The sequence below is a fragment of the Lagopus leucura genome, unplaced genomic scaffold (genome assembly GCF_019238085.1).
Source record: "Lagopus leucura isolate 7727_CA_CO unplaced genomic scaffold, USGS_WTPT01 Super-Scaffold_100022, whole genome shotgun sequence".
Lineage (NCBI taxonomy): Eukaryota > Metazoa > Chordata > Aves > Galliformes > Phasianidae > Lagopus > Lagopus leucura.
The window spans coordinates 2229149-2240930 of record NW_024962275.1 but is presented as its reverse complement, the minus strand read 5'-3'; the positions used below and the strand labels follow the sequence as shown (position 1 = coordinate 2240930).

The 11782-nt window shown below is 55.7% G+C and overlaps 1 protein-coding gene across 10 annotated transcripts in view; it reads right to left on the bottom strand.

Annotated features, from left to right (window-relative positions):
• Positions 1–1328: 1328 nt before the first annotated feature.
• Positions 1329–11782, bottom strand: part of KCNT1 (potassium sodium-activated channel subfamily T member 1) — a 54385-nt gene continuing 43931 nt past the window's right edge. For 3 of the 10 annotated variants that reach the window (XM_042879188.1, XM_042879189.1, XM_042879198.1), the window contains 11 exons: positions 11636–11741; positions 11386–11558; positions 11153–11224; positions 10724–10858; positions 10327–10438; positions 9671–9772; positions 9516–9599; positions 9036–9164; positions 8790–8810; positions 7908–8211; positions 4456–6571 (listed from right to left, as the gene is read on the bottom strand). In XM_042879188.1, the coding sequence (XP_042735122.1) occupies positions 6255–6571; positions 7908–8211; positions 8790–8810; positions 9036–9164; positions 9516–9599; positions 9671–9772; positions 10327–10438; positions 10724–10858; positions 11153–11224; positions 11386–11558; positions 11636–11741 (1555 nt within the window). In that variant the 3' untranslated portion in view covers positions 4456–6254. Of the gene's footprint in view, positions 4342–4453; positions 6572–7907; positions 8249–8789; positions 8811–9035; positions 9165–9515; positions 9600–9670; positions 9773–10326; positions 10439–10723; positions 10859–11152; positions 11225–11385; positions 11559–11635; positions 11742–11782 lie in introns of those variants that run through there. The other 7 variants (XM_042879192.1, XM_042879195.1, XM_042879190.1 and 4 more) reach the window with 7 other exon arrangements.

Genomic DNA, 11782 nt, shown 5'->3' with positions numbered 1-11782 from the left:
TCACTCTGAAGTTGGTGCCGCTGGGCCCTGGTGCCCATCCATCCAGCAGCACCTCCCCTGGGTTACCATCTTCCCAGCTGTGAATTGCTACAGTGAAAACTGCTGTATAAGGGCTCTGCAGGACAGCTTGAAGTAGTTAGAGGTGTGTGGCTGTCCAGTTGACCTCTGCAGTTCTTGTTACACATTTATTGCAGCACGCCCAAATTCTCTGTGGCTGGCAGTTCTGATCACAGCTTCAGTTGCGCTGCGCTCACGGCACCAAGGAGCACAGATGTGACAAAGCCCAGCAGATCCTGCAGGTTCTCAGACAGGTCTCAGAACCTTGGGGTGGGATGGGATTCTGCTTTGGTGAAGTGCAAGAATGGCTGAACAAAATGGGAGTACCTCACGTGTACCATAGCTCAGTGCTTGTGATGAAACCCCGGCCACCATGCAGACACTGGGCTGTGGCTCATAGAGTATGGAAGAAAGTAGGAAATAATGGTAATGGCTTGAGTGCATCACTGATAGCAGATAACTGCAAGTGGAATCTCTCAGCTGTGGTTCTGAGTTGGCAGGTGTGTTTGGGCACACAAGGAGTGCTTTCACCCTTCTGTTCCAGGCGGTGCATTGGAGTTTAAAGAGCACTGAAGTGATGGTGTGAAGGAGTAACAGATGCATGGATGTGTCTTCTGTTCTGTTGTACACAGTCTGACTGCTGCGGGCCGTAGCGTGAAGGCATCCAAAGAGGTGATGCTGTTGGAGCTGTGCTCTCCACACAAAGGAAATGGAGCTTCCCTTCTGGATGAAGGTCAAATGAACTGAAAGGATTTCTTACTTAAATGCTGCTCTTCTTTCAGTCCACGCATCGTTCCGAATGTTGCTGTCAGTTCTTCAGAGTGCAGACAGAAGTGACTCAAAGTTGGAATAGGATCAGTGGCTCAAATGAGGGATGCCAATAACAGACCCACGGTGAACCCAGGGGCCGTGCCTGCCTTCCTGTGGGCTGCCTGCCTTGTGCAATGCCTGTGAGCAATGCTAGCGCTTTGCCAGAGCGCAGGAGGGATTTATTAACTACTCAACTATTAACTATTATTCAATATTAACTATTTATTTAACGTGAAATAGTTTAAATACTGAATTTGCAGCGCAGCCCCAGGAGCAATGCAGTGTGGGGAGCAGTCTGCCCCGAGCCCCTGCTGAGCACCAGCATTGGCATGGGCTGTGTAACACAGCATGAAGCTGTCGTGGAAAACAAAGTAATTCACCAGCCTTACTGGCAGCTGGCAGAAGCTCTGTGCTCCCACTCAGAGCCCCCCCAGGACGCTGCAGCCACCAGGCAGACAGCATTCTCTGTTGTTGCTGCATGCAGCTCTTTTATTTCGATTTCTCTTTACAGAAATGTGAAACATCTTCACGGGAATTCGTACAAAAACATCTCCGGTTGGCTGTCTGTAGTGCACCCCAAGAACACATGTCCCAAAATGAGGCCTCAGAGAGGGAAGGATGCGTTTTCTGTTGGCTGTGGCTGATGGAGCCCAGGCAGAGCTGACCTGGAGAGCAGTTCCCCCTTGGGAAGTAAAAAGGCTGAGTTCGGAGGGAGGGGTAAAAATGGGGATGGCTGTGTGAATACTCAGTAGGGCTGCAACGTGTGATGTGGCGTGGGGATGTGGGCCCTGTTCAGAGGATGGAGCTGTTAGTGCCACAGAACCCAATGCCAGTAAACCTGGAACTGCTGCAGCCCTCTCTCGTGTGTCTGCATTCCTCAGGGCCTTTCAGCTCTGTATCCTTTATAGAATCCTGTTTTTTCTAAGGGTGTTTTGTTGCTCTGGGAGCCCCAGCGCTGTGTTCTGCCCCATAGGGGGGCAGCTAAGGGGGAAGAGGAGGCGTCCCTGGGCCAGCAGTGCCATCTGTGTGCATCCCCTCTGGGACTGGGGGGTGCTGCTTCCCCACTGGGCAAAGTGCTGAGCTTTGAGCCAGCTGAGAGCCAGAGCTGTGCCACTCACTGCTGGTGGTGAAACCATTGGATTTCATTGGGAAAGGAGGGGGGGGGGGGGAAATAAAACCAAATGAGAGCGACCTGAAATAAATACTGCTGTGCATTGGGGCTGTGCTGGAGCTGTGGGGGTGAAGCAGTCAGTGCAGCACCTCCCTCCTCCTCTGCTCCTGCATGGCCTCAACACAGCGCCCACCGTTCCAAGACGGCCCTGGGTGAGCAGCAGCAGCTTCTGTTGATGCCACAACCATTACAAAAATAAAATGCTCTCATTTTTACATCTGTGTTGTAACCGAGTCTGAGGATTTAGAAAAACTGAACACTTGTTCTTAGGCTTGCATTGACCACAGGTAAATATCTACAGTATATTTCTTTCAACATCCCATTAGAATGTCAGCTATAAATTTACACCGTAGAAATAATGTCTGCAAAAAAAAAAAAGGTGTCTGATTTATACACGTGTAGCTTTTTTCTTCTTAAATACACAGCTTTGTACATTCACCAAACAGAAGTGGCAGTGGAATGCAGTGAGGGCGAGGGATGCTCTTGCAGTGCCTGGGGTGCTGTGGGGAGGTGGGCTGCCCCCAGGCACGCAGTGCAGCCAACTGTAGGGAAAGAGATGAAAATGTTCCCTTCTGCATGGTCAGCATGGGGTAACTGTGGAATATCCCGAGCTCAAAGGGGTCTGTAAGGATCACCGAGTCCGAAGCCATGACCTCAGCCCCCTCACTGGGTTGGGATGCAGTGCTGCTTTGTTTCCCCTTCCCTTAGAGGTGAATGGGATGCAAAACCTTCAGCTCTGGGCTTGGTTGTGTGCACCGACAGCGGAGGGACGGGGCGCTGTGGGGTCAGACATGGCTCAACCCCCTTGGCTTTGTGCTGCAGCTGCTCTCACTGTTTATCCTGTGGGAACTACTTAATTTTTTTGGCACAACAACTGAAGAGCAGGAATAAATAAAACGCAGAGCTGCCGCAGCCAGAGAGATGTAAAAAAAACAACGCATCGTTAAAAGCGAAACAAATGATATCAAACAGAGCATGGGTGATGGCTCGGTTGGGCCCACATCTCAGGGCAGCCGAGGGCTCAGGTGGGGGCTATTTCCACCTGCACTGCCCACTGAGTGCCAGATGGCAATGCTAGGCTGCAAAGCAGCAGAAACCATAGGCGTTAGAAGCAAGGCCAGCCCAGGCACCGTCCGACTGTCAGCCCACAGCTTTGGCTGGGTGGGTTTGTGGGTTTTCCTCCCTTCTCAGGCAGCACGGAGCTCAGCGCCTTCGTGGGGTGCCGTGATTTTAAGCAGGTTTTTGTAAACAACATTTATTGTGTGTCGTGGGGGGAAGGGGAGGCGGATGGGAATGGCAGAACCCCTTCCTGGCAGCGGCGCTGGGAGGGCAGGGCTGTGTTGTGCTTTACAGGCTTCTTGTTTAAAAAAATAAAAATAAAAATAAAAAATCACATTGAGGTTTTAGTAGATGAATGTAAAAGTATATAAAGTTAACAACTTGGTTATTCACTTGGCAGTCAAAGAAAAAAAAAACAACAAAAAAAAAACCTTTAGACGTCGCCATTGCAAGGTGTGCAAAAATAGATGGAAAATACGTCTCGTGTTTCTGCTATAGAAAGGTCTCCACTGCCGTTGTGCTGGAAGCAGCTGGGGGTCGGGTTGGGCTGCCAGTGCACATCCATGGCAGCACGGGGCCTTGGCCAGGCCAACACCACATGGAGCCAGCGGTGCCTTTGCTGCTGAGCCCCACTGGGTGCCAGCGTCCCCATAGCCAGGATGTGTGCAAAAAGAGCAGTGCTGCACGGCTTTGGGTCCCACTGTTGTCTTTTTGGTGTGTTTGGGGATTTGCAGATGTTGCTTGGGTGCTGGAAGGGCTGCACTGTCCTTTTCTTCCCCACTGTCTCCGCGCAGCCCCCAGGACAAGCCAACAAGCAAGGAGAGCATTGGGGTAAAAGAGCCAAATTTGGGCTATCCATCCCGGCCCCAGCAAAGAGGAGCAGGAGGAGCGGCCACCCTTGGCTCAGCAGTGTCCCCATCCAATGCGAACAGCCTGCATCATTTGGGGACAATTCTGAACACGGGCCCCCCAAACGGGCCGAGCTGTAGCTCCAGTCTCACCACCAGCACCAGCAAAGACTTTCTCACTAGTTGCGGTATTGGTATAAAAGGTTAAAAACTCCCACGTGGTGCCTCTGGCCGCCCGTCCCATCGCTTTTGTCCCCGCAGCACACGGGTTGTGCTCAGAGCTGGGTCTCGTCCCGCGTCTCGGGGTTGCAGGGGCCCAGCTTGTTGCTGCAGCTGCTCTTGCGGCTGTGCCCATCGTTGGCCACGTGTGCCAGCGGGTCGGAGCGGATCAGGTACCTGCAGGGCACAGAGCGGGGTGTGGAGTGTGCCGTGTGCCTGCACCAAGGCTGGGAATCCTGGGTTTGGGGTGGGATTGGGGGTTGTGCGGGGAGGAAGGGGCGACACGTACACGATGTCGTTCAGCTCCAGCCGTGTGTCTGGGGGTGGGTTGATCAGGACATAGGACAAAGTGTTCTGGTGGTCGTTCATCTCATCTGCCGGAGGAGAGAAGGGGATGGTGGGCAGGGCTGGTGGAGCGCCCTGATGGACACCCGATGGACACCCTGATGGATGCCCCAATGGGCGCTCCCATGGACACCCCAAAGGGCAGCCCAGCGGATGCCCTGGCAGCCCCACTGCAGAGCTCCAAGCATCAGGCTGGGTAGGGTCACAGCTGGCCCCTGAGGACAGCACCAGGTCCTTTAGCATGGCTGTGCCACTGAGAGCACCACCGCCTCCTCCTGCAGCCCCGCAGCCGCTCCCAGCCACGGCACAGGCTGGAGCCTCACAGACTTTTCACTTCAAAAATCAACCCCCAAAAAGAAATGAGAAAAAAAAAAAAACGTCTTACCTTGTTTGAGCACAAAAAACGAAACACGTTAGTCTTGCTGCATTAAGTACAGCACAACGAGCACCGGGTCAGGGCAGACAAACCCCCCCAGGGCTGTGACCACGCTTTGCCACCTTCTTCCCTTGTTGCACCTATGAGCACCAAGCAGCATGTGGCTGAGGCACCATGCCCTTCTGCCTGCAGGACATCACTGCGGCATCCCAGAGCCCCCAGCACCACTCAGGAATGGCTCTGAATGGTGGAGCTGCGGTGATGCCCAACGGAGCACTGGGACACTCGGGGCCCTTCGCTGCCAAACAAGATCATGGGGGGAAGCAGGTGCTGGGAACAAGCAGCAGCGGGAGCACAGCGAGGGCATGTGATGGACAGGACAGGGGACAGACAGCAGGGGACAGACAGACATGGGCTTGCTGCAGGGTTGTGCACTGGGACGCCAACAGTGCATGGCCCCCCCCGTGCAATGAGAAGATGGGGAACACAGGGCAGGTCTACACGCAGACCCCTCCTCTTTCCTGCCCATCGGCTTTTTGCTGCTCACCCCCTGCTTGCTCCCCAGACCACAGGGCTGACAGCTCTCAGCCGTCCCAGTGCTCAGCCCTACAGTGCAGCGGGGATGGGGGTGGCAGTGCTGGGGTGCACACAGAGCCAGGGATGCATGGGATGTGCCGTAATGGAGGGGGGGTTCCTGGGGCACACAGGTTCTCCTTCACCATGGAAGCACCTTTTCCTGACCCCCATGCAGCACTGCTGAACCCACCACGTGTATTGCCATCATCTTGTCCCCACTGGCACCCCCATATAATTTTGGGAGGAGGGGATCCAGAGCTCCTGCACCTACACCATGGTGCTCACACTGCAGAAGGGCACTGGTGGGGTGGCTCACAGCTGTGCCAGAACACAACCAAGGGGGGGGAACACCATCCCTGAGCTCTGCGCAGCCCTGGCAGTTGCTGGCAATATGTTGTGTAGGGCTTCCATGAGCCACAGCTGGGCTGGGGCTCTGAGGCTGGACACGGTCTGTAGGAAAATGCCAACTTTTCACCTTAAGCATGGGCTGGCAAAGCCTGAACCACAGCCCAGCAAGGCCACAGCTGCCCCTGGGCTCTCCAGAGCCCCTCTGCATGAAGCTGCGCGCTGAGCACTGGGTGCTGAGTCCCTTCACCCTGAGCCTCTCCCCAGGGTCTGGGGGTGACTGCAGGGACAGGCGGGTTCTGCACCCCAAACCAACCGGGGACAAAGCTGCAAACGATGCCTTCCCGCACTGCTTTGCTCAGCAGCAGCAGACAGAAACCCCCTCCTTGAACTGCTCCAGGCTTTGCAGGCCAAAGTCAACCTACAGAGCAATGCAAGGAGGTCACTATCAGTAACAGCTGAGGGATGTGATTTCCTCGCATCGGTTCCAAAGGGTCCCTGCATTTTCTCTCCTGCCATCAGGGAGCCCTGCAGCTGCAGTGCAGTGCCTTTTGTTTTCCAGCTCCACCCAACAAAGGAGTGTGAAAGGATTGAGTATCTGAGGTGAAAACTGGCAAGGGTGTGGATTGGGCTCAGCTGGCATGATCTTGTTGTACGCTGCACGCCGTGAGGCACGCGTGACTCCCAGGGAGTGAGCATTACCTTGCAAATATCCCAGGTTTACCCGATTCATCACATCACTGGCTGTTAAATTTGCTACATCCTCTACAGAACATACAGGGAAAGGCACAGACATAAACAGAAAGAGAGAGAGAGGTCAGCAAGCTATGATTTGGCAAATATTAGAGACGAGCTGCTGCACTTTGGCAATAAAGGAGCAAAAGATAAAGGCAAGGAGAGCAGGCAGTCAGTGTCCTTCCAACCACCAAGCACACCGATGCCAGCCGTGCCCCGGTGCCCGCGCACGTCCCAGCCGGAGCCCCAGAGCTGCACTGAGCAGACCAGCTGTACCAGCATGGCGGCACCGACTGTCATCAGCAGAGTGATACAGAGCAAAGAGAGCCAAGGAAACTTTTGGGAGAAGGGACAAAGAGCTCAGTCTCACAGAATCACAGAATTGTAGGGGTTGGAAGGGACCTCTAGAGATCATCGAGACCAACCCCGCTGCCAAAGCAGGTTCCCTAAACCAGATCTCAGTGCTGCATCATCCGCAGGCCACAGTGCCAAGTGTGCAGCTGAACCAGCAATGCTGTCCCCATCTTCCCCTCCATGGAGCGGCTGCCACGTGCCCCCAGCACTCCTGTGTGCCCTCTGTTTCCCCGCATCGATCCGTATTTCCCCCACTCTCCCAGCTGCGGGCAGCAAAACCCCAGCTGGGCTTGGTGCTCGGTGCTCAGGGCCCGGCTGCGGTGATGGAAGGGGTCTGGCATGGAGTAGACAGGAGGCAGCACGGGATGGCTCACAGGGCAGAAAGACAAAACGAACCAGGAAAGCCATGTGCGAAGGACTTCACCGTAACCACGGGGCAGGTGCGGGCACACAGACTCCGGCATCAGCACGGGGCTGTGGTCCCCACCAGAAAGATGTGGGTCAGCAGGAAGCACAGTGACACACGCGGCCATCGCACACCACCAAGCCTGCCCAGCCCTGCCAGATGCTCCTGAGATACAGCGCAGTGACAGCGCGGAGCTGCAGCACCAGCCCTGCAGAAATGTGGGGCACAGCATCAGGATTTGGATGAGCTGACCCAAAACAGAGCCAACCCGGGGCCTTGGGCAGCCTGCTTTAGCGGTTGGCAACCCTGCCCATGGCAGGAGGTTGGAACTGGATGATTTCAGAGGTCTCTTCCAACCCAACCATTCTATTGCTCTATGATTAGGTGGCCCTGCGTGCTCAAGGCTCCCCACACATCACAGGCACAGCTCCTGTAGGCACAGACCCCACAGCAGCCACCCCGGGAGCGATGTGCACAGCACTGCTGTGCAGCATCCACAGACGGGTCCAGCAGCACCTGCAGGGCTCGGGCGCAAGGAATGGGGATTTACCTGCGGAGCCCACGGGGCCGCCTCGCCGCAGGGAAGCACGACCGCACATCACTTACCATAGCCGGTGGTTGGCAAGCCCAGGTGCTTCATGCGGTTCTTGACGAGCTCGGACAGCTCCTGCCGCTCGGAGCGGCGGTACAGGCTGAGCCGCTGCTGGCTGATCCACTCGGCTGTCTTGCTGGAGTGCTTGTTGCCCTTCCTGCTCAGCCGGCGTGCCCACTGCATGCTCTTGCGCCGCAGCAGCGGGTGCTCAGACTGGTCACTGGAGCACGAGTTCCTGTGGTGGCCCGTCTTGATGCCCCAGTGCTCCTTCACATCCTTTGTATCCTCGCAGTCCTCCACGTTGATGGAGATCTGTGACTGGAAGCCCGGCCGGTGACGGGGACCGCGGGGCCACCTAACGGGAGTTGCTCTGGGACGGGGTCCCATCTCTTAGCCGTGCACTGCCAGCACAGCGTCCCCGTGCTGCTAAAGCACCTGGGCAGCAGCTCTGGGATGGGGGCTCCGGAATGCCAGCAGCCAATGGGGGGCAGCAGGGACCGCATCTCCATCAGCGCCGTTCCTTCCTGCCCTCACCTTCCTCACTGGCACATCGCAGCAGACCTGCTGCCGCACCTCTGCTACAGAGAGCTCCGCTGGTAAGCACTGATTTATTAATAAAGGGGATAAAGCACCTCTAAGGATGAATGGGGATTGCACTGAGCTAAATGTCAGCTTTCAGCACCCTGCAGCTGCCTCCACAAAGCTGAAAACCAAAGATATTCACAGCGGAGCCCGGATCCTGCTCCCTCTCCCAGTAATTACACCTTCTGGCTGTTTGCTGGTGCTGTGGGGGACATCTTGCCCGAGGAAAACCATCCCTGACACCGCCCACACGTGCACTGCAGGGGCCGACAGCAGAACCGATAATCCCAGGTCTGGGTGCAAGCATTACTCACCTGTGCTCTGATGTCATGGGGCTGCATTTGGGGGAAGAAAAAGGGGAAAAAGTGTCAGCCAGGAAATGAGCATCCTTGCTGTGCAGCATCCCCTGGTAATTCAACAACCGCTCAGTGCTGCATCGCCTGCCAGCGCTGCTCATTGAGGGCTGAGCATTTGCACTGTGCTCACACACAGACAGGAGCCCCCCGGGTGTGGGTTGGGACAGGAATGCTGCTGCCCTTCCCACACGTGCTGCCCCTTGCCTCGGAGGTGGCGAACATGTGCGACTCCGTCCGGTAAATGCCGATGGGGATCTCAGCACTGGAGGAGCAGAGCTTCTGGAAGAGGCGCCCGTAGGTGCGGATCCACAGGTCATCCTCTGTGATCTTCATCTGGGGATGAACAGCAACTGCCTTCAGAACCAGAACAGTGCCCAAATGCACCGATGCCAACCCCAGAGCGCCACAAACAGACCAGGAGCAGGACATGTGGGTGTAGCGCTGAGGGATACGGCTGAGTGGTGGACGTGGCAGCGTTGGCCAAGAGTTGGACTTGATGACCTTAAGGGTCTTTTCCAACCAAAAAGACTCAGCGATTTTATAACATTAGTGCTCTTGGCAGTGCTGAGGTTGCCCATGTATGATACAGAGAGCAATGTTCTGCCCCGTTCTGCTCCATTTTGCCTCTCTCAGAGAGCCTCACATCCCGCAGCCCCCACGCACATGCCCTGCAGCAGCACCTACCGCACAGAGGTAGCCAGAGCCTGGTGTAGTGTCAAGGCCCAGCAGCAGCCGGGTGATGGTGATCATGTAGTCCTTGACAAATGACTGCAGGAGGGGAGGAAATGTCAACCCCAGTATGTGCCAGCAGGCAGCCGTGCCCCCAGAGCCCCCCCCACCTGGTAGAGCAGCGTGTCCAGCATGCTGATGCTGAAGACCCTCCCCGCAGCGAAGGGCAGGCGGAACATGAAGGCCAGGTTGGAGCCATTCTCACGCTCTTTCTGGAAGAGGAAAGACAATCCACGCGGCCTTGAAAGCTCACCTGAGCGGGAGGACAGCAGCCGAGCATCTCTGCTGGGCGTGCCAGGAGGGAGGCAGGGAAAGAGGGCTTTGTGGTGAAAGAAGTATTTTTTTCTCCATGGAAACGTGTGAGGCATCATGGCTTTATTTTGCTACGGGCTGGATGTGGTGCATCCATGTGCCTCGCTGCCTTGGGGATGTTTGCTCTTTTCAGGAGATCTCAGCACAGTGACACTGCTGCAGGCACAGTGCTGTGCCCAGCGGCCTCCTCCTTGGAGCATCCCTGCACCCGTTCAGTCACTGCCCCGCTCCCAACATAGCAGCAGGCAAAGCAGCACAACCTCCAGCCGCCAAGAAACACATAAACACGTAGGAAGAGGCAGACGGCCCCAAAATCACCCACCCACACATTTGTTTGCTGCAGGTTATGTTGGATGGATGCACAGTGCAGCGGGTGGAGGAGCACAGGAACGCAACAAACTCAGGATTAGTGACTCCCAGCACCGAATTCCCAGAAAGCAAAGCTTTCACTTACTTTCTCTAGCTTGGAAAGGGCTAAGGAGTAGCTGTCCTTTGCTCTAAACTGCATGAACCTCATGTTGGAGGGATGGGTCAGCTCTGTGATGATGCTGAGGCTGGGAAAGAGCCTGCAGTGGGAAGAGACATGTTGTTCATCAGCCAGCTTGGAAGGGAGGAATCCCTGCATTTAAAGCTTGAGGAACACAAAAGATTCCCCTGCGCCCATCCAAGATCAGAATTAGCGGAACCTGGGTGTCATCCTGGCAGCTCACAGCACCTATGGGCTCTTGGGCTCACTTCCTGCTGAGGCAGAACCCAAAGGAGGGATGGGATGGAATAGGATGGGAGGGAATGGGATAGATGGGGCAGGATGAGTGAGAAGATGATGGGATAGGACTGCCGGCCCTCTTCACCTGAACATGGTCTGGACGTTGACAATCGTCTTTGCATCCGCCATGTAATCCTCCTCAGCACTCATGGTGCTCTCCTTGTCCACAACCACCAGGTTGTCAGCGTAGATGATGCCGCACTGCAGCAGGCTGTCCAGGCTGGGCAGTTCCCAAAGAGAAGAGCGCAGGGGTCAGCCCTTGGAAACGACATGGGGAAGCAGCACGCTGCGATGCACAGCGCTGCAGCCAGCCCAGCTGCTCCTGGCCACCAGCCCAGCGCCAACACCCATCTCCCACATGGACTCAACAAGGTGAGAAGCCGACAGTGGGGGCTGCCATGGCCAGCCCTTGTCTCCCCATGGAATGGGAAGGTATGGGGTTGCGGATTGGGGTGAATGCAACATGTCTAAGACCATCCTATAATTAACAACAGCCACAGACCGGAACACCTACTTGTCAATGGTGCCTTCCATGTAATAAACCATGGGGAAACAACAGATGGCTTCCAGAAAGTGGTGCTCTGGTCTGCAAGAAGAGCAACAGAAAGGAACAGGGTTCAGAAACCCAACAAACAAGGTGATGCACAGCCCAAGACTGTCATGCTCCTGCCCCATGCCATGTGCAGTGCCCATGGTAACACAGGGAAGGGCTCGGTGCAAGAGAAAGCACTGCAGAGAAGTACTTGCTTGTTGTCCAGAAGCAACACAATTGGGTTCAACTCTTTGCGAGACCGATAGTAGGCACGCAGCGGGACGATGAAGTTATACAGCCCATTGCCAGCGGTCTCTGCCGACACGATGATCAACTTGTTCTTAAAGCCATAGGCCTTGGCGTCTTCAAAGCTGTTGTGCTTGCAGCCCTGTGGGAGGGAGGCAGCTGGGACCCGTGGCAGTGCCCAGCTTCTCCCGGCACAGCCCTGGGCAGCACACTGCTCACCTTGTCCAGCCGCAGGCAGCAGAACGGGGCTTTCTCAGGCAGGAGGTGGCATAGGGTTGGTGAGCTGCCGATGTATGGGGAATTGGGTGGGTAACCCTTCACGTACCTGCAGCAGAGGGAAATCCCAGCGCTGTAATGACGTGGAGA